The sequence below is a fragment of the Lacerta agilis genome, chromosome 5 (genome assembly GCF_009819535.1).
Source record: "Lacerta agilis isolate rLacAgi1 chromosome 5, rLacAgi1.pri, whole genome shotgun sequence".
Taxonomy (NCBI): Eukaryota; Metazoa; Chordata; class Lepidosauria; order Squamata; family Lacertidae; genus Lacerta; species Lacerta agilis.
Window position 1 is genome coordinate 42,166,264 of NC_046316.1, and position 23,374 is coordinate 42,189,637.

Below are 23,374 nucleotides of genomic sequence, written 5' to 3' on the forward strand. Positions count from 1 at the left end.
CATCTTGTGACTTTTTTTACCCCTGCAAGCAGGCAAGGATGATGGATGAGTCTATTAGGATGATGGCTGTGACTCCATGTTTCTCTGGAATGCCCTCAACCATTCAGCAAGAGGCAATGACTTAAGGAGCTTTTTAGAACTCAATTACACTGATCAGGAGTCTGTATATCCTCTTCGCTCAGCCGTTTCTCATAGAGGAGAAAGAAAGCTCATTGCGTATGATTTCTTCTGGCTCCGAAACCTTTGTATTTATATTTCTGGAGGAGAGCTAATAAAAGGAAGATTAATTGCCTCCTTAGAGAAAGAATGCCTATCTTTACTGCATATATTCTTATCTCAGTCATGAACACAGCTGTTGCCCTGTCCCAACCATTTTGTCATTCTGCATCATGCCAGGTTATCTTGCTGTATTACCTATGCAGGCTCCCATTTGCTTACCGCCATTACCACTATTCTCCCAATGGCAGTTTTTATCTTGGACATGTCGGTGATAACCAGGAGAAAACCTTAGCTGCTGAAAAAAATCCCACTTGTTCCTATTGCAAAAATACTTACTCTCCAGGTTTTATTGTTTTAGGAGCATAACCTGAAGAACGCCCAGACACTGAATGAGACTTCAGGCCAGTGGACATAACAAACTTCCCCGTTCTCTCCTTGTCCCTGCAGCCTGTCCCAAACTGCTTCCAAATGTCTCCAGAGTAGATTCAGATGAAGGCAGGGGCTGCAGGAGGGAGGCAATGGAACGTCCCATTTGTGCAGACCTGCTGCACAAGTAGGAGACCACAACTGGATGATCACTCATAGACTGGGCAGGCGCAAAGCTAAATGTGATCCAGCCCAATAAAAGAACAAGCTATGAAGTCTGGCCTCTCAAAGGTGTTTTGAGAGTGAAGAGAATAGTAGGTAGTGGTTTCTTTTTTAATGCTTCCAAAGTAAGACAGCTTCCAGCACAGCTGCATATGAACCATGGTACAGGTACAAATACTTAGCATACTCAGTTCTGAAGCAGCAATGTACTAGGCATGAATGGATGTATGTTTCTGTTCCATGTTACTTTCACATGTGTTAATTCAAAATTTCCTTCTATCCTCTTTCCACATCCATGTTTTGTTTATAAAGGCATGAAAATTAATTTAAATACATACTTAAATGCACATTTTGAATGTAATTTCGCAAAATACATATGTCTAAACATTGTCATCTCCAAAACAGCTAGGTTCCTATCTCCTACCAATTTACAATCCCTGCCACCAGGTATTTATAAGCTTTAATAATGCTTCACAATTGTTTTGAAGTGTTGCTGGGTGGAATGTACATAGATGACTTCTTATACGATCACCCCTTGATTTTATCACTTTGCTTCCTATTACTATGGAATTTAATTTATTAACTGGCTTGCTTTGTATTTTTCTTTGCGTATTATCAATAAAGTTGCCTTCAGAGTTACCGAGTAGCAGAATATAATACATTAATATGCAATAAATCATCATAGCAGTTTCTCTTGCTGAATGGGGGCAAATGTCTAAAACCAGTTTATTCTTTTCTGAGAAAGAACTTCTGAAACTGCTGACATCACTCTTTAATGGTGCACTACGCATCTTAAATCCCCCTTTTGCCATCTTCCCAGCCATGTTGGAAGACAAAATACAATTTGCAAAGGTAAATTGCAAGAGCTGGAGACAATGTGTGCTTCTAAGGTTTTTTCAAGCTAAGCCTTTGGCCAACCTAAGAGAGCCCTTATTCAACATAAAACTGAATATGTGGTTCACCCTACCATGCTCAAAAAGATAACAGATTAAAAAGTAGATGTCCCCACTGATAAATCCAAGACTTATGATAGCATTATTATTTTGAAAACTGCATTTATTAAACTATTTAAACTACTATTAAATAAGTACAAAAGTTCAACTAGAAAATAACGTATTTCAAAGGAACCAACTAAAGAAAAGTTTATTACTGTTCAGACTGAAGACAACAGTGTTTCATGGATAAGCTAAAAATAAAAGAATGATATGAGTATACTGAATGATTACACAAAACACTACTTTCTGTGACAGCATTATTGGAAATGTATCTTCATTTAATCCAGGATTTGCTTTATGCTAGCCTTGTAACGAGCAAGTGGACGTACTTTGAAAGAGAAAATTACTGAAGCTTTGTGTCGGAAGTTAAGTAGACCTGCAAAATAAAGAAGCATGTCTCAGAGAACTATCTGATTTTTCATAACATTGCAAATAAATTTTCAACAAAGTGTTCCAACTTGACTAAACCTCATACATCATACATGTCATTTCTTTGCCTTTCCAAATCTAACAATTAAAAGCCTGCAACTGAAGCTGAAAAGCTCTAATTTAGGAGACACTATCACTTGGCACAAGTTAACTTCTATGGATTACTACAAGAATTCTTCAGTGTCTGGTTGAAGACTGGCAAAAGGAACATGTCTGAAAAGCATATTAATGTTTCAGAAATTCATTTAAAGGCAGAAAGAAGTCCAAATAGATGCCTGTCTAAATGCATTGCAATTATGTTACAATTATTTTGCGAATACACAGATATGCTCTGCCTTGTCTCAGCTCATTACCGACTCAAACAATTTGCCCTTCTGGGATCAATTGTTTGCTAATAAATAATTGTTTGCAGCAACAAAATGTTATTAAGTACTATTCTTATTAGTTTTGCTTCTACATCCTGTAATAAGATTCAAAACTAACTAATTCCCAGGAGTCTAACCTTAACCTTGCTGTGTTTAACAGCCCAGGAAATGATGAACCATCTGTTTCAGAAAATAATGGACAGCCAAGAGGAAATATTGTTTAAATTGAAGATTAACCTCCTCAGAAAGCAGAACGAAGCATCCCTATAATTAGCAAACACAACGCAAGGATAGAAACAGCTGAAATCAAAGTCATATGGCCAGGCCCTCAATCGAGTGAAAAACTGCTTCCCATGCTACAATTCTGATTAATGCAGTAATCTGCAGGAGCACTCCCATTAACATGGTGTAATGTGGGAAGTAGTTCCAAATATCTTTTTTTTTAATCCCACTATACTGATTTTGGCAAGTTCCATTCATATTAGTGTAACAGCTGACAGCATGACAAAGTCAAGGCTAGGAGAAATTGACTAAAAATCTAAATATACTTTTAAGTCCTGGTTATGCCTGGAAAGTAGAACTGTGATGCTGGCTCTTAAGAATTTAAATACCATGAGTGCTTGCAGTACCCCCCAGAAGCAGCACAGCAATTTCCTTATGCTAAACATAAAGGAAATATCATTACTAAATGTTCTAATGTCAGTATCTCACTCAACATAGATTAGAGAGGACAATACAGCAACTGAACAATATAAAGAGGTTTGGAAAGGTAGCCTGTACTGCAACTCTATACAGACTTACCAAGGAGTAAGTCCCACTGAACTCATAGGTCTTACTTCTGAGTAGACATGTTTAGGATTGCACTGTTGTATAATAAAGTTTGTAATAAAGAAATAAAGAAATTTATACAGTTAGTTTTATAAGCAAAAGTCTGCCTGGAATGCTCCTACTGGGAAAAGGAGAGGGGTGTTTTTTGTTGTTTCCTCATTTCCCCTGCCTTCCCAGAAAAACTGATCCATAGGATTGGAAGACCTTCTGGAACACTGTGTGAGATGGCATCAGCAAAAATCACCCCCCACTTTTCAACAGGCGCCTCTGCTGGATCCCTGTTTTTTTCAGAGTGTCACTCTGAATCCAACACAACACAACATAATTCAAAGTCTCCAATGGTGTAAAGATCATTGTAGGTTCTCTGCATGACCCAAGTATGATGCTTCTCTATCACACAACAAATACAAAAGTATGGGAAATAGCAGGATTTTACATAATAAATTATGCATATAAATATAAAAAGAAAAAGGTGGAAATTTTAAATAAACGTTTAGCATTAATTTGGTATTGTTCATTTTAGTTCATTTTTTCATGATCATATCTTTGTCTCCTATTTGCATCCTTTACCATGATGCAACACTTTGGTGTACACAATTCTTCTCTACTTTATCCTCAAAACAACTCAGAGAAGTAGATTAAAATGAGATGTGATGACTGGCCTGGATATCTCTGGCACTAGTTCAACACTAACTATTCTAGCTTGAAAACATATTGGGTGGGATTCACCCAATGAGCCCCATCAATGGAAGCCTGTGCAAAGACTTCACTTGCACAATGGAGCTTCCCTCCCCAATGAACCCCCCAAATTGGCTTGGACGAGTTGGGAGTAGTCCCAGAAAAGGGGAGGGGGGAGTTGAAATGCTTGTGTAGACAAAACGCTCGCCATAGCGCAACAATGAATTCCACCATTACTGTATAAGCCCCTCAACAGTTTTTTTAAAAAATAATAATCTCAAGAACACAGGTACAGTTGCCAAGTTTATAACCTAGATGTGCTAATAAGCCTTTTTAAAAGTGCCAAGGCACAGGGACACAGCATCTTCCAGGACACCTAAACCCTTTGAAGTTCTTTGTTATGGTCCTCATGGGAGACACAGCTCTGTATTCCTTTGGTCTGGTAGAGGTGTAACCTAATACCCTCCCCGTTATGGCATCTATCTTCTGAAATTCCCGTGCAAAACGAACATTCCTTCAACACAACAAACTGAATGTTAATTACTTTTAGCTTAATTTAGCTGTACTGATTTTTTTATAATAAAAAAACCTGATGATGCTTTACTATAAGATGCCCTGAGCAAAGGCATTTAGAAAAGACAGAGAATACATTTTCAAATATTTTAGAATGCCCACAAACCCTGAATGCAGGGACCCTGAATGCCCACACCAGCTTATTTGCCTGACATTATTCTGAGGCAAGTAACTGTACTCACAAGATGGGCTTAGAAAAGCCACTCTTCATTGACTTCCATGAAGTCCACACCAGAAGCAGATTAAGTTTTAATTAAGAAATACCCACTTTTTGGATGTTATGTGAGGCAAATTCTACATCTTAATAAGCAACCAAGTGTGAGAATGCCCACAATCACTCTAAGCTGCCAATTTCTTGCAGGAGGAAGTTCAAGCCACACAGAGCTTTCCCACCAACAAGAGCCACTCTCCTTCCATAAACAGAAGTAGTGCATGTACACAACAAGAGAAAGAAGAAGCTAGTGTAAAGAGCTAAGAATGTTGGTAGATATGTGTATCTCTCGCCTATACGCACCTATACTACAGCAGAGGTGAGCAAAAATTAGCTCAGGGGGTACTGGTAGATCTTGTGATCAGCAAGGGTTTCTGACTCCTAAATGTTTAGCAACAAAAACATTTTCCACCTTAAGGGTGCTGAAATGAAAAAGAAAAAAACCCAACTGTGACTGCTTTTTTGTGTGAAATGTCTTTTAAGCTCAGTTCAGTTTTGGCCCTAAAAACTAATTCATAGGTTCAGAATGGGCTCAGAAGCACTCTGTTCTTTAATTCTAAGTCTATGTATGCATTATTGTGTACCTAGGTCTGACTGGCAGATCATAGGGTTCCAGCAAGCAAGGAGTAGGAGTTTACCCATCCCTATAAATAATACAGCATAAAGGCCTTTTTGCATATTATCTTTCCCTACCAGCAAATGTGCTCATATCTGCTGCTCCCCACCATCCTGAAGGCAAATATGCTAATGAGAGACAGCAAGCAGCTGTGGGACTAGTGGGAAGAGCTAATACCCACAGAGGTTCCAAACACTGCAGGCATATGCGTTTTCTTAGCACTGTAATATACTCAAGTGGCAAAACTGAATGTAAGATATAAACTCACAATGTATTAAGCTTTAGGCTAAATTCATTTTAGCTTTGTGCAAGAACTAGTATTTTCTTTACCAGGAAACACGGCACAATTCTGGACATTAAAGAGTTACACATACCATTTCAAAATTATTTTCTTATAATTTATTCCATCACTATAGCAGCTCCGCTTTGGTGTACTATAGATGAGAAGCCTAGATCTATGTGCAAAGAGATTGTCAATAGTTCGAAATCTTAAAAATCCAATATAATTAGACTCTCTCATATGTATTATCCTGAATTCTTCAACTTAATTTTAAAGCAATGAGCTGGCAATAATGCCATGACTTCATATAATAGCTCCTATTCAAGAAGAATGAGAGTTTGACATTCTTCTCCCACAAAACAAGTAGACAATTTTATCCACCAGCCGTCTATCAACCTACGGATATTGAAAGCTTGGGGAGAACAAGATAAAATCAACTCTAGTCCTACTGTCAAGCTGCACTATCTACCAGGAATCAATAATGCTATTCATGAATTTAGGAAAATTAATAAATCCTAGAATAAACGGTAGAAAAAGCTCAAATACAGGTGAAACTTACTCACTTGGGTTTTGTTTCGGCATCTGTCACTTGCCGAATATAGATACCATCTTCAGGATGTTCAACGTCATCCAATTCGTACATATATGACGATGCAATTGCAAGGGTGGTTCCATCATTACTGAAGGCTAGAGATGCTATGCTTGTAGGATAGCGGTGGAACTGACAGAGTCTCTTTTTATTGAACGGATCCCAAATATTGACAAAGCCATCGGAACCACCTACAAATAGATTGAAAAGAGCCAAAGCAGCAGAAACAAGCATTATTGATATTTGTGCAATTAAATATAATTAGAAAGTGCAAGGAAATTTCAGTTATTTAATGGGAGAAGCACATGGTACAGGATATAAAATAGGTTCTGAATTATTGCAGAAAATTTTCACATGAAACAATCTTACCAGTTTTACAAGTATGCAAACCAGCTGACTGCTTGGTCAATATAACTGAAGAATTATCAACTAACAGCACTAATAAAAAAAAGAAAGTTTCATGTTACCTGTAGCAAACGTGTTATGGACATTGTGGAAAGAGATGGCATTGACTGGATAAATATGTTCAATATTATTCTCCTTCAATCTGTGACATTTGAAAGCATATTTCTTCTTCTGTACCTCCAAACTTGGATCCAAATACTCAACTGCAACACGGCCTTCAATAGAACTTAACACATAGCCCTATGGGACACAGACAGAATCCTCACTTATTTCGATGACTGATCATAGGGGGTTTTTTTTATGAACTGCTCTATGTTGATGGAACATTTATAAGATGTGTACAACCCATTTTTGTATGTCACATTTAACTATTGAGAGGCACAGGTGCACTCTGAGTCCTAAAGGTTTGTGAAAATGTCTGAGAAGATTCCCAGGGGAATTATAGGTTATTCTCTTAGCGGTGTTGTCCTGATAAAGAATGTTGCATTCCAGTTCTGACATTAACTCTAATCAGGGCACACACTAATGCCTTTTAGAAAGTGAGAACAGATTCCAAATGAGACCTCATTGGAGGAACCCTTTTGCTTATAAATAACATCTAACAAAATTCACTTTCATTTAATGCCTCCTCTGCATAAGACAACTCTATATCTGCTAGCTAGGTCTTGCTATCTGACATCAATAAAAGTCTGTTAGGCTTTTCCTTTATATTTTTCCCACCTCAAGAAGAGCAGAAAATAATGGCCAAACACTACATTGAACCCCAGAGAAGGGAATAGTGAGAGAAACAAAGACACTCTTGTTCTTCTGTTAATTCTTTGTAGCTTTGATAGATCCAGGAAAGAGCCATGCCCAGCACAGAAAATGACTCCTAAGCAAATAGTTTTTTATCTAAATCCTGTAACAGTATTTCCCAGAACACTAATTTTCTTGGAGCATGGCATTTATGCCAGTCTACTGCTCCTGCATAATTCAGAGCTCTGTGATAATTTTAGAATTAAATACAATATTAAATTTCCACTAGTTTCCCACTCCATTAGCAGCTTCAAAACCTCCTTAGGAAAGCACAGCAAATATATCATTTGTTTTAGAGACAGCAATAAAACTAGCAAGATTCAAAACAAACTTTTTGAGTCAAGATAATCATAAATATCAAAAGCTGGTATAACTGAGACTATTTTGCTACAAACTTTCATTTGAAATAGTGCAGCACAATTTAAATACCTGTTTGTTAGGGAATGCTCTGATGCAACGTGTCTGGTATTTAAGACTTGATTCTCTTCTTTGTTGAACATAGCCCATGTTCCGCAAGTCCCACACCAAAACTCTCCGACCAGCTGTTCCCACTATCAATCTATCACCAGACACAGACAATGTATAGACCTTGGAAACAAAGTTATAAAGTGGCATTACATTTTCCAGATTCAGTACTGGGATTTCTACTTTAGCAGCATAAAGGTAGAAAAGTACCTGTTCCATTAACATGTTCAGTGACAAAAGATTTTTTAAAGTAGAAGACTAGCAGACGTAACTCTCCATGAAACACTAAAATGCATTCTACATGGGCTATACAAGATGTATAGTCTACCCATACATATAGATCAATATTCTACCCATGTAGAATACCAAAATTTTACATACTAAGCTTTGCTTAGAGATGCAATTTTTCTTGTTTCTCCTCCTTATTATATCTATCTTGTCCCTGCTAAAAGTTATCCATCCTCAAAGGGAGACCATTCCTTTCCCAACCAACCTACAAAAAGCTAATTCTACCCTTTAAGTTATAACAATGTCCTTGCCAATTCATCTAAACCCAGCTTTCACAAATCCTCAGTAACTATGGTTAGCACAAACTATGGATTGCATATACATTTATAATCATAGTTGTGGTTTGGAGCTAACCATTGTTAGTACATACACACAGTTAATTTTTTAAAACCCAGGTGCATATGTAATGTTAGGCTCTGACAGCAAAAAAGTGAATTTAAATTCTTTAAAATGTGGGGTGGGAAGGGGAAGATCCATCTGCAAGAAGTAAGGTGAGATAGTGCTCAAGCTCAGATTGCTCTCAATCTCTTATCCCTTGTTAGCAGATCAAGCATCATTACATCTGTGTCATGATTAAATAAATAATTTTAAAGAAACAGTTTGTCTATTGTTTCAGAAAACAATAACCTACCAGTCAATTACACACAGAGAAAAAATTGCTGGTAGGAACATCAAAAATATATTATACTGAACACTCAACTGTTTATTTACTCTGGCCATTTCAGCATGCATAACTAACCGATAAAAAAAATTAATGGTTGTGATAAACTAGAAAATGTTGCTTAAATCGGTTTAAACTAAAAACAAAAGTTGTGCAACTAAGCAATTAATCTGTTAACAGGTAAAACTCTTTCAAGTAACAGCTACTAGTTACATATTAGATATTTCAATTTTACCTTTCTAAAAATATATATACTATACATGCTTTCATTCCATATGCTTAACATGTGGCAGATCTGGTATCTAATTACAGATCTTTCATTTCTACTAGGACTAACAGAATGTAAACAGAATGCACGGGCTACCAATTAGTTTCTGGGCCTGATTCAAAGTGCTGGTTTTGACCTGCTCAGGACTGCAATAACTCAAGGACCGCCTCTTTCCATATGAACCTACCCAGACCCTGAGATCATCTTCCGAGGCCCTTCTTCATGTGCCTTCTCCTAGAGGTCCAGAGGGTGGCAACTTGTGAATGGGCCTTCTCTGCAGTGGCTCCCTGTCTGTGGAATGCGCTCCCCAGGGAAACTCACCTTGACACCTTCATTATACACCTTTAGGCACCAAGCAAAAACATTCCTTTTTAGCCAGCCCTTTGGTTAATTTGATTGATATCCTATGTCCTTTTAAAATGTGGGTTGGGGGGTAGGTTGTTTTTATTTTGATTATATATTTTGTGGTTTTATATTTTGCTTTTGTTCTGTGAACTGCCCTGAAATCTCTGGGTATAGGGCGGTATATAAATTCAATAAATAATAATTTATTATTATTATTGATGATGATAAATTGTCAATGTCTCAAACAACAGTGACACAAAGCAAATTACTATACAAGAATGCATACAGTATAAAATGTAATAACACAAAAACCATGTTATGGAAAAATTATATAGGAAAAACTGCATCAGGAGTGTTAACTACCGGTACCTTAAATCTCCTTTACAGACTGGTGTCATACCTGTGAAGTATTCTTTACAGCACCCCATAGCCATAAATCAAATGAAACCAATATCATGAAATAGGCTCGGTATACACATTTATCAGAGATACTATTTAAAAAAGTGACATAATGAACCTTGCTATACCAATAAGAAGTTTGATTCAGTGTGACTGTCTATTATATGGCATTCTGTGAGCAATTCATCAGTTTTCTACATGCTACATGCAACCATAAATCACAAGTAAAAAACAACACATTTTTATTCTGATCAAAGATCTTGCCAATAGATTCAGATTATGTAGTGCCCACAGTACTGGGCTATTTAGACATGATGTGGTCCAGACTGACAGCTCACCATTGTGATTAGAAAGTATTTAAAGTAGTGACAAAAACTAAAAAGTTTTACACTTGCATGTATTCATCTATGTAAATGAAGACTAGCAAGAGTTCTTAAATACTGTTAATACAACTGCTGTTTAGCGAGCTGAAGAAGTTAAAGCCTCATCTCATCCATTTATCAAAACATGCAGCTATTCATACCATAAGGCTGCACTAACATGTTAAAATAAAAGTTGCACAGTTCAAGTTACTCTAAAATGCATAACTCAAGGTTTATTGTTGGCCATAACTTTTTCCCATCACTTTGCTTACAGTACTTGTAAACCAAAGTTACAGCAGGCTGCAAATCAGCTGCTTGGACCTTACTCATGGACCCTGAATAAGAAGCTGAAAGAAATCAAGCTGTGATGGTCAAAATTTCCTGTTTACATTGGCATAAATGGATACACCAATAAAGCCCTTCCTATATTAGTGTACTGACACCACAATATAACATACAGGCAATACTACCAGCTGGGTTTCTGGAATATAGCTTTAGCAAAAGGATCTCCCTGTTGTACCCAAGTCTTATCCTGGTTTGTTAATAAACAATGGTTTCTAAAAACCAGTTTACTAAAGGTTGAGCAATGGGAAAAAGCAGTTTAGTAACAAAAAAGAGGACTAAAGCTTTAAATATTGTCCCTTTGTGTGTCGAGCAGCACACAAGTCTAAGGTTTGTGCTGCTCAAGCCCTTAACAACAAACCATGGTTTTGTGTTATGTCTGAAGAGTGCCATTATATTTTCCTCTTGTAGCTAAGCTTGCATTAATTACTGAGAGTTAACTTTGTATTTTTATGGTATTTAAGTAGTACTTGTTAATCATGCAAAAACTCACTTAAGTCTGTAATTTTACCCTCATTAATAGTTTATAAATTTTTAATGCAATCAATGAACTGATCTGAAATATATTAATACTTTAATTGCTCAAATGTATTCCTTAACCACATAAAAATACAAGTCTACTAAAAAAAGAGCCCCATTGAACTTAATAGGGCTTACTTCGGAATAGGCACACAAAGTACTGTACTATAAATTGCTTAAATACAAACCTTTTCAGGTTGAGAAAATGTTCCTGCATTACAAGGTGTTCTCGGATCCCATAACTTGACTGTTTGATCCCAACTTCCTGTTACCATTACATTCACCTCTGGACAATATTCAACACATCGGATAGGAGCATCATGGGTGCCAACAAGATTGTCTGTTTTTTTAAAAAAGATTAGTAATAATCTGAACACCTAGTTGCACTATATTTTTGATAATCAAATTTAATAAAAAGGACAAAACAATATTCATACAGAGGTAACAGGGTCTGATATACCATTCACTAATGTATGTGCATGCTGGGACATCTTTCAAAGGACGCTTGATCCTCTAATCTTCTCAATAGACATACACTTCTGAAGTGTTAAATGCAGACTAATAGATATCAACTCAGTATTTCAAAGAAGCTTAAGGGGGGTGTTGGTATCCACGCAGAGATTTTCAAATGAACAAAAGAGATTTGTGCACCTAACTCTGTTGGGGTCCTCTGAAAATCTGAGTCATGAATGGTGTGTTTGAAAGATCTAATAGTAGGTGAATATAGCATGACCACATTAGTTCATGCCTTTGCCACTTGTGAGTAATTAGGCACTTTCAGCAAAACTGTCAATAAACCTTTATTCCACAGCATCATCCATTTTAGCAATGTATCCTGTAGTATTAAACTGTTTTAGAAGCTTTTAAAGTGATGCTGAATACTAATCCTATAATACTTCAGATTCTTTCTCCAACTTAGGAAAGAAATCAGTACTTTTTTTTAATCCTCTAGAAGTTATTCTAAATAGCTTTCTCCTCCAAACCCAATTCTCCAATATCTTTCAAGACATCAAGCAACCATTGCCTGGAAACTTCTTATCCATTTACAGTGTCACAGCATCTAATTTCATCCTCTACAATGATGAAAAGCAGCTTCCTGAAATTCAGTTACTCTGCTTCCAAACAGCTAGGTGTCTGATCCTATTATCCCTGCATCAACTACAATGACTATTTATCAATATTGTAGGGTATTTGTAAAGGGGTGGATGTTAAATGTCCTCTTATCAAGTCAGAATGTGCAATCATACTCACACCTCAAAATCTCACTCAACAGATGTCCCCCAGATTTCTCTACCACCCAAAATAAAAATCTAATCACAGTTTAAGGATTTCATATTTAGAATTGTAGAGTGGGTAGGACCACAAGGGTTATCTAGTCCAACCCACTGCAATGCAGGAATCTTTTGCCCAACATAGGGCTCAAACCCATGACCCTGAGATTAAACGTCTCATAACTCTACCGACTGAGCTATCCGTTTACAGCATTTTCTCCATTGTTCCTTAAAACAATTCAAGCCCCGCACATCACTCTTATGATCTTATAGTTCATATGCATATGTATGCACATATACGTGGAATAATGCCCTTCTGCCAAAATCTCAGGCAAGTCTAAACAACTGTAAAAACCAAGTTGCGGGTGTTAAATAGTCCATAAATACATTTCTAAAGGGAAAAGAAACCATAAAGGATAGAAAAATACTGCATAGAACAAGGTTATACAAGCAATTTTGATAATTTCCCTTCCTCAACATTCAAAAATAGAACTGTAAATAAAACAAAAAGATTGTTTTTAAATAAAAATGTACCACCCTGCAAATGTTTTTTATACTCAGTTAAAGACAAAATACCACAGGGTTTTTAGCATGGAATACTAACTCTTTCCTTAGCCTAAAATCTGCATTGACTAATAAAGCTTTAAATGCACTAAATAAAATCAAGAGCAACACTATACAGAAATAAATGGAAGTTACAGAAAGTGCATACATAAAGCCAAATGACATAGTAAATATGAACTGTACAGAAAAGGAAAAACATTTAATTTGTACTTTAATGCTGTCTGTATTTATACCCTAAGAATTCCAGTCACAATACTTTTCTATTTCATGACACAATTTTCAGTGAATTAATCTACTGTTGAAACAATCTATTTTCTCCTACTTCTGCAGATTCTACTATACCTATAAATTAGCTTACCTTGATCAGTGTTCAAGTCATGCATTTTTAACTGTCGATCCAATCCTCCACTCCAGGCATGCGTAGGGTCCTTCAAGAGAAGAAAGTTGTTCACTTATGCTCTACATCTGTACTCCAAGGAACCAACAAATATTTGATAAAGGCATTATTTTTGCTTTAAAAAGTCTTATCCAACAGTGTCAGCAAGGGATCAATGAAGCATGACCCTTTCAAACTCATACATATAAGAATTTGGGATGGCACTGCTCTCCTACTGGCTACATACCCATTTTATTTTATTTCCACAAGAGAACAGAGTGATTGAATGACAACAGTAGCACTACAGTGGTACCTCTGGTTACGTACTTAATTCGTTCCGAGGTCCGTTCTTAACCTGAAACTGTTCTTAACCTGAAGCACCACTTTGGCTAATGGGACCACCCGCTGCACCACCACAGCACGATTTATGTTCTTATCCTGAAGCGTTATTTCTGGGTTAGCGGAGTATGTAACCTGAAGTGTATGTAACCTGAGGTACCACTGTACAGCCAAAGGTCACCCACAATGGTTACTATAACTGTGGGAGGAATTGGAACCCCACCCCTGTGCAAGTGGCTTCGGCTCCTTCACTGGGGCAAAGGCTATGCACGAAATTATAAAACTGAAGATTAGAAAATAAATTCTCAGTTATTAAATGTGTTTGACAACGGTGATCTGATATTGCTTCCAAAATAATTAATGTTGATGAAATCCTGCAGCATAACTGTCAGGGATCGCCTGGCTCCTCGCGAGGAGAGGGCGAGGGGAGGTTCTACTCGGGAAGAGAGCCAGGGCAGAGGTATTCCTTGGGAGGAACGAGGGGAGAGAGGTCCTCCTCCCCAGGAGGAGTGGGACAGGAGGAATACTCGAGAGGAAGGGCTAGGAGGAGGTCCTACTCGCGAGGAGGGCAGGGAAAGAGGTCCTCCTCGGGAGGAGGACTGGGAGAGCAGCCCTTCATGAGAGGTGGTCTCACTAAGTTACAGGGAACCACAGCCACTTCTGTCAACAGACTCTAACTCCTCCAGCATTTCCCCTGAGGTCTCTCCAAGGGAGGAGGAGGTGCAGAGGGTTGGAGAAACTGGGCAAAGACCCAGCACCGCTAGCCAGAGAGCATTTGAGGAAGAGATGCTGCTTCCGGCGCCAGCACAGCATCGGGGGGTCAGGAGGCAATGCAGACGTCGTTTTAGGATCCCAAGACTTTGGTGCTGGGCAGGAAACCAAAGAGCGGCACTTCCGGATTCTTCAAGTGACTGAGCGGTCATGTTTTGAACAAGCTCTACACTGTATATAGGAATGCACAATAAATAGTTTTAGCAACTGAAGGCTCTGTCATTACTCATGAGCAACCCTTGGAAGGATCCTGACAATAACTATATAGGAATGAAATACTGTACTTGACTAGGCAACAAAAAGATCAAATGACAGTGGGTGACATCAAGTGATGTCCACCTAATTGTGCAGCAGACTTCTGCTCATGGAACAGAATGCCCCATTTTTGCGTATTACCACTACCACTATATTCTCTTCCAGTGGGTTGGCAGACCCTCCAAACAAGATATTGGGGATATTCAGGGGGCTACAGAGTGAAGGACAAAGCAGAAGTAATGCATGAGCAGAAGACCACCGATACCACACAATTTTACTGGTTTCTCAGTTTTCCATACAGGCTTACAATCAAAATACGTAGTTTTCAAAACACAACTATCAATTGAACAATTCTATTCAGCCATCTGTCTTAACCAATTAAAAATAATTATTAACCTGTTAAACTGGCTTATTACCAAAAACCTCAGTAAGGGTACCTTTAAAAAAAATGATGAAGGAAACTTGTATTTTTAAAAGTTTTCACTGGTTGTTGGAGAACAAGACTATCTTTAGCATTCTTTTTTCATTCCCCATTACAACAAAACATCAGACCCACACAAGCATCAAAACAAGCTTAGCTTACTTAACTTAAAAAAATAAAAAAAAATAATCCTTCCAGTAGCACCTTAGAGACCAACTAAGTTTGTTATTGGTATGAACTTTCGTGTACATTCGTCTTCAGATATCTGAAGAAGTGTCCATGCACATGAAAGCTCATACCAATAACAAAACTTAGTTGGTCTCTAAGGTGCTACTGGAAGGAATTATTTATTTATTTATTTATTTATTTATTTTGACTACGGCAGACCAACACAGCTACCTACCTGTTACTTAACTTAAGGCATACTTAACATATAGCTCAATCATTAATAAAAGGCCAGGATACAGAGAAGCCCATGTGCAAGTGCAAAGTGTTTCTGTGCACAAAAAGGGTGGTGGGTTGCTCTAGAGGGCATCCCTGTCTTCAAGAGGTAGTTTCTTGTCAGATGGGAGGAGTTGAAAACCCTGTGTCTGCAAAACACTGTGCATGGCACTTTGGAATCCAGCCTAGACTTAAGTAACCTACTAATTAAGTCAATTATACCTTGCATCCCCTTCTTATAACTCCAATAGTAAAACCACAAAGTAGTAAAAAAAAGACTTACATAAAAAGCACAGTCAAGTACAGCTCCTGTATGTTGATACTTGAGTCTCATGGTGTTGGCGGGAACATCACAATCGAACAGAAGTGTCCCAAGATGAAACAAGCAGAAACTGAGATGTTAGGACTAAATTTCACTGATGAAATTCCATCTTCCGGTGGTTGGTTCAACTTAAATTCATTTGACCCAGTCATCTGAGTAATACAAAAGTTATTTATAGATTATTATTTTCTTTATTCTCTTTGGTAGATTTTAAAGAGAAATTACATACATCAACAAGAAAAGCCTGCTGGATCAGGCCACTGGCACATCTTGTCTAGAACTCTGTTCTCACAGCGGCCAACCCAATTTAACTACATTCTATTAAGTACTTTGCAAAACATTTTCTATTTATAATTTAAATCCTAACAATGAACTACAGTAAGGAACTTGGATTGTATATTTACTTTCATTGAATCTGTATTTTATATATAATTTTTGGTGGCTGTCATTTCTTGTTACCCACTCTTCTAGTATTTAACACATTACAAGTACAGTCGTACCCCGGCTACTGAACACCTTGGGAGTCGAATGTTCTGGCTCCTGAACGACTGAAAACTGGGAGTGTTCTGATTTTCAAATGTTCTTTTGGAAGCCGAACATCCGACGGGGCTTCTGCAGCTTCTGACTGGCTGCAGGAGCTTCCTGCAGCCAATCAGAAGCCGCGCTTTGGTTTTCAAACGTTTCGGAAGTTGAATGGACTTCCAGAACGGATTCTGTTCGACTTTCAAGGTACAACTGTATGTTGATACCTCAAGAACATGTGAGCAAACTTATTTTTAAGCCTGGAAAAAGGTTTTCCGAATGCCTGTTTGCTGTTAAGCATTTTTTAGGTAATCACAATTTTACTATGGTTAAAATGCACTTTCACCAATTACAAAAAAATGAGATCATAAAAAGATAATACCTTAAGCTACTGCTGAACTGGTACTATTTGTATGCATGCACAAAATTTTACATTGACTCTGAATTTAAAAAAATTATTCTAATAAATATCTGGCAAGTTACTGAGCAGCCTATAATGTAACATCTTATTTGGGAAAAAAGAAAGAACTATCCCCATAACAGTAGAAATGTGGCACAAAAAGAAAGGTAGGAGGAGAAGCAGCTTGACCAAATTCTGCTCTTGTACATTGCTTATGCACAAGTTATTTTGGATCTGAGAACATCAGTGCTTAGCATCACCCTACTATGAGTCGTGAAGGCTGCTCCCTGCAAGGCCCTTTCCACCTGGCCTAGGGAGCAGGGCCGACTCAGCCAGCCCTACTAAAGAGGCTCCTGGTGAGACCAGAGGGACATCGCTATGCCTGGCAACAAACCCTAATTATTGATTCTTTTGCCCCATCTTTTTGTGCCTGCCAAACAGCCGTGTCATGCTTATATTTTATTCTCTTGTTAATTATGTTGTTTTAAATGTACATTTTATATTTGACTTCACTTAGCAATGATTTTTTGTTAACTTTGTGTTAAATATGTATTCTGTAGCTGATCTCCTTTGTAATGTTTTATTTTGAAATCTTTCAGATAATATTTTAGTTTTCTGTTAATTATGTTGCTTTGACTGCATACTTTTATTTTACTTTCTTCAGAAATGTTTGATTATGGATTGTTTTATTGATGTTTTGATATGCTGTAAACCGCTTTGCCTGTTGTTTTTGTCTATGAAGTTTAAAGCTATGGTTTTCCCAGTAGTGATGTATGGAAGTGAGAGCTGGACCATAAAGGCTGATCACCGAAGAATTGATGCTTTTTCATTATGGTGCTGGAGAAGACTCTTGAGAATCCCATGGACTGCAAGATCAAACCTATCCATTCTAAAGGAAATCAGTCCTGAGTGTTCACTGGAAGGACAGATCCTGAAGCTGAGGCTCCAATACTTTGCCAACTAATGAGAAGAGCAGACTCCCTGGAAAAGACCCTGATGTTGGGAAAGATTGAGGGCACAAGGAGAAGGGGACGACAGGACAAGATGGATGGACAGTGTTCTCCAAGCGACTAACATGTGTTTGACCAAACTGCAGGAGGCAGTGGTGTTGCCTAGCAACAACAACAAAACCGCTTTGAGATTTTTCTTTAAAGTATAAAGCGGTATAGAAATGAAATGAATAATAATCAAATAGCATGTGGAGAAATCAACATGCTAGTATAACTGATTTCATATTATACAATGTATCTAATACCCTTTTGTTAGTTCCAACTGCATCTCTTAAGGTGTACACCAGGAATGTGAGAATTTCCCCCAAACAGAAGCACTCTAAGATTAAACCACTGCTTGTTTTCCCATATCAAAGTACCATGATCATGGTATTACACAATGGAGAATATGTCCCTCATGGTCATGGTAGCCATATCAGAACCACCAGCTGAGATCCTGGGTACTAGTTGCTAGGGAGCAAGAGTCACAGAGGGCTACTGCTTGCAATGGCATCTTGTTATCTTAGAAGCCTGCTTCCTACAAGACTGACGACTGGCCTGATTCAGCAAAGCCCTGGTTTTGTATTGAACCATCATTTCAAGCACAAAACCTTACCCCCTTGTTATTAAATGTTTCACCCCAGAAGCGACAAAGAAACCTTAAGGTATTTGGGGGGGGGGGTTCTTCATGTGATGCCCCCTGCTTATTACTCCTTAACCAAATGTTATTCCATATTAGATGCCTTTCCCCGCTACTAATCAGCACTACAGCTGACCAAGCACCGTGAAATCTGCAGTGGCTAACACCCCCTCCCCCACCCCGATTTCTCAGAAAGGGAAGAAGGCAGCTAGGGCGCGCGGGCATGACGCGGGAATAGGGGGAATGGGCGTGGCCTGGAAGGAGGATCCGCAGCTCCGGTTTAGAGGGAGGGGGCTCCATATCCCGCGCTTCCCTCCGAGGGCTTGGAGAGGCAATGGCCGAGAGTCCCCCAGGCTTTGCGAGGACTCTCCGTCCCAAGGCGCGCGGGGGTAGGGGACAACAACAACAACAACCAGGGCGTCCCTATTACCTTGTCCTCCAGTTTTCCAACGAGGCCTTTCTCTCACTCTCACACGCACCAACCGTCTTCCTCCTCTCACCACGCGCGCGCGCGCCTCGAACAGCGAGCCAACTCCCAGCAGCCCCAGCTCCGGCGACAGCCTCAGCCGGCGATTGGTCGGTTTAAAATGACTGAACGGCTCACGTACGTACGCCCGGCATGCTCCGCGAGGCAGCGTTTTGTAGCGACGACTACAACGCCCAGCATGCAACGGGCTTCAAGTTACCCTTACGCGGCCTTCCGCTGCTGCCTCGGCGAGTGCCCCCCCCCATCCCTGCCTACAGAAGCCCCGTCTGCTTCTTTGAGTCTTCCTTCTTTCTTACGTGCCCCTCTCTGGGACAAAGCCTTGCGCTCCTCTCACCACGGGGAGGCCTTTGGTTCTAGAGCCGTTTGTGAACGTGGCTCTTTAGGCTGGAGAATGAATGGAAGCGGCTGCTCAAGGCGAACCTGTTTGAGCAGAAAGAAGGTCCTTTGTCGTCTTAATAGGGAGATAGTTCCAAATAAGAGCGCTTTGGATCTGGGTCGTTGTCCTACGACCACAGCAACTCTCATAGGCCAGTGCTCGGTAGGTCTCTCGCTTCCTCCATAAGCCCCCTGGTTTTATCTTCCTGTGTACACACCCGCGCCATCGCTTGTATGCTGCAGCCCGTCCACCACTACGTAGCAGTTGTGTAGCAGAAAACACACTTGCATCCAGCAGTCTCCATGGAATCTGTGTGCTGAGTGTGTATAAGATTGCCAAAATTCCTCTGCACGGGATATATATATATAGAGAGAGAGAGAGAGAGAAAGTCGAACTGAAAACAACCTCTCTGTATAAACAACCATATAGGTTGTTTATATAGAGGTTGTTTTCAGTTCGACTCCGAATTAAAAAGTATTGCAGCTTTGGCTTTAAATGTATACACGTGTTTCTATGTATATGTGAGAAAACTGGGAAGAAAGGGGAACCCGGGGCTTTTTTATTTTTTTCATTCCCACTTCTTGATTATTTACATCGTGTTTCCTTAGGCCTATACTTTGGATTTCAACATTTAGGCGTGCATGCATCATACACAAACACTTTTGTCCATGTGTAACTTTCATAATTATATTGATAGAAAGGATTCCTACAGAACTGTTGCTGGAACTGTTTTCAGTAATGTGTATATAAATATCACCCAAAATATTATTTCACATCTAAAGCCAAGTAAGACACATGTATACCACATGAATTAAGAATACGAGCATTTGACTCTTCTTGCTAGGCTTCCCTGCTATTCAATACCTCTCGCTTTGAGGCAGCATTCGAAACCCCTTCCTAATACCTTGAGTTCTTGGATCGTGATATATTTGCATAGCCATAATCCCATGTTCAGGACAAAGGACAATTCGCCTCTGAAAGAAAAGTCCAAGCGGTATCAGATGGAAATTAAACGCGCATGCTCTTAATAGCGAAAGCGATGATCATGAAAAAATATTGTTGTAATAGCCCTGCCATTGATGCCTCGCGGTTGAATCGACGCAGAAGCAGCAAGTTGGGGATAGTTCCCGGATGGAGGAAGAAGGTGCTGGGGAGACACTTGACGGCCCAAGGTTAATCAGTCTCTACCTCGCAGCTAAAGCAGATTGCAATGTATAGCTCGCATTGTTTCCCCCCTTTTTAACCTGCTAAATCCTTATGTGTAGTCATGCGTGCAATTAAAGCAGATTAACTGCAAGCAACCGTTCACAGAAGGATTTCAGGTTAACACACACCAACCACAGTTTTACGCAGGCTGGCTTAAGAAGTAAGCCTCACTAAATTCAATGGCGCTTACTCCCAGGTCAGTGGGTATAGGATTGCAACCCTTTAAAAAGTGATGGAAACAACGAGATCTGTGCAATACTAACTCTTGGGGGCCACTATGTCGTTGACTTAAGCACGGCCACAGTTTCCTCTACTATCCTGCGGTGGCTGAGCACGCTTCCATAGAAGAGCCAAACTGCCTGCATCTCCACTGTATCGCCACTGGCCTGCAAAACACTTTTAAAATATCTCCTGGTGTGCTGGACCAGTTCCAAGGTTTGCAATAATGCATAGGATTGATTAGCAATACGATTTGCAATACGAGGATAAGGATTGCATGGAAACCAAATGCATCCATTGCTCTTCTCAAAACGATTTTTTTTTGTTTTGCTTCACTGCGTGCGATTGAGATGGGTGACGGATCTAAGTTATGCAAACCGAATATATGCAAACACCATGCACGTCTGTGATGCTATGTACTATGTGGGTGACAGAGAGGGGTCATTTAAAATCCAATAAACTTGTACTGAAATTCCACTTTAATTCGAATCATTTGTTTTTGCGTATGTTTTACCGAGAAAGCTGTCTTCGATATTAATGAATAGTGAGGCAAAACCGAAACATTCAAGGAAACTGAAAGTAGTAATAGTCTGAAGTCAAGAGGCGGAAAAGATTGGATGGGCACTGATTCCATGTACTCCTACTGGAAACAATCCGGCTTGTTGGCAATCTGAATAACACTTCATAACCAGTGAGATCCTGAAAAACTTCTTTTTTATTTAGTTACAAATATTCACACAACCTTGATCATAATGAAAACTTTTTTAAAAAATATCTCCCGTGCATTACAGTGGAACTTACGGCCACTTACGCGGTCAAATTTAAATAATAAATTTCCTATGCTCTATATAGATCTTTTATTTGTTTAAAATAGAAGGACCAGGTTGCCCTAAATTCATTTGTTTCTGAGATAAAAGGTCCGTGCATGCACTTAATAGGGAATTAGCCCCGTTGGCTTTTGAGGAAATGGTTCAGATAAACAATTTCAAAAATATTATTTTCCACGAAAGAACGTATCCAGAGCTTATTTTTTACACGGGCTATATGGGGTGTTATCCCTCCCCCCATTCTCCGTTTTAAAACGTAAATGTAATTTTAGCTGGATTGTGGTTACTTATTGCATTTTAAATAGTCTTCTCTATAAGATCCTGAGCGAACCAAGGAACAGGTGGCTGTGATAAACCACGTAACGGCGCCTACGATTTAAATAACACTTGATGAAGTATTTACTTTTTGTTTAAACGATTCGCTTCCTCCTCTCGGCACATCGGAGGCTGCAGGTGTTTCGCAGCGCTGGGGTGAACGCTCAGATCAATCACGGCTTGGTTATAATGTCACATTTCTATTTAAAAAGGAGCTGGCATGAGATCTTGGCATTTAACAGAATACACCTCAAACTAGGAAGAAAGCCCATTTCCGGAAACACTTGTCAGCTCCGATCGCTTAATAAAGGACGTTCATCTTCTTTTCAAATAACTATATACATGAGCCGCTTTGATCCGAATGCGTTTGACATTTGCAAACTTTTACCCGGATCTGCAGTGTAGAAGCTTATATTTTCCATTCACTTTAATGAGGGGGAGGAGGAAGAGAAAGAAGAACGCGCCCCATCTGTGGTTTTACGATGGAGGGCACAGAAGTAGAAGTGGCGCTGCGGTTAATATCAATGGGCTGGATGCGAATCACGTAGCATGCCTCTAAACAGCGCAGATCCAAAGCCAGTTAAAACGATTTAAGCCAATTGGCACCTTAAGCGGAAAATCGGGCCGCTTTCAATGGATTTTTTCCCCTTCTAAATAAGGATGCAGCCCAATACAGACTTACCTGGGAGTAATTCTCACTGAACTCAGTGGAACTTCCTTCCGAGTCTCCCTCTTTTACACCTCAGTAACCACTAAGAGTTTCGGGAGATGTGCTTAGACTCGGGATGGTAGGACTGCGACCCAGGGAACATTTTTGGGGGAAGTGAGAAGGGAAGGGAAGTTCCCCTGACGTGAACAGAACCCCCATTACAAATAAAAACCATTAGGATCGGGGCTGCCTGCCTCTGAGTTTTACCTGTGTAAATTTAGTAACTACAGCTGGATTTAGTAATGGACTGTGTAGCCTGAAGTGTTTTTTTTTGTTTGTTTTTTAAAGGTGTGTGGAATATCGGTTCTTGATCGTTTGAGCCCATACAAAAATGGCTGTTTATTAAATATCCTTAAACGACAATGCTCATCTTAAATAGTATGAAAGAAGTTTGAAACTTCCTGCATGTCTTTCTCCTTACTTTAATCCTGATCCTAACCGCAGGAGGAAGTGAGCCGCACTCTTTTCAGTATGGCCTATAAACAACGTGGAATGGCAGCGTTGTCAGCATGGCGAATATATCAATATTTCAGCTTTATTTTGATCAATGCTCCCCGTCTATTCTTGGATTTATTTCGCTGTGACATTTGCCACAGTTTTTGGACAGGAGCGCAGCTGGAGATGAATCGAGATATCCTGCGACCTCAGCGACAGAGAAACCCCCCCCCCATCGTTGCACAGACGAAACTTTCCTCTTTTTTCAG

General features: G+C 39.3%; 1 protein-coding gene across 1 annotated transcript; it reads right to left on the reverse strand.

Annotated features, from left to right (window-relative positions):
* Positions 1-2,045: 2,045 nt before the first annotated feature.
* On the reverse strand, positions 2,046-16,132 carry BUB3 (BUB3 mitotic checkpoint protein). The gene is given in 9 exon segments (XM_033149465.1): positions 2,046-2,178; positions 6,346-6,562; positions 6,839-7,016; positions 8,001-8,159; positions 11,409-11,560; positions 13,414-13,483; positions 15,942-16,011; positions 16,013-16,057; positions 16,059-16,132. Coding segments are annotated over 9 exon segments (975 nt in total). The 3' UTR covers positions 2,046-2,168.
* Positions 16,133-23,374: the final 7,242 nt, after the last annotated feature.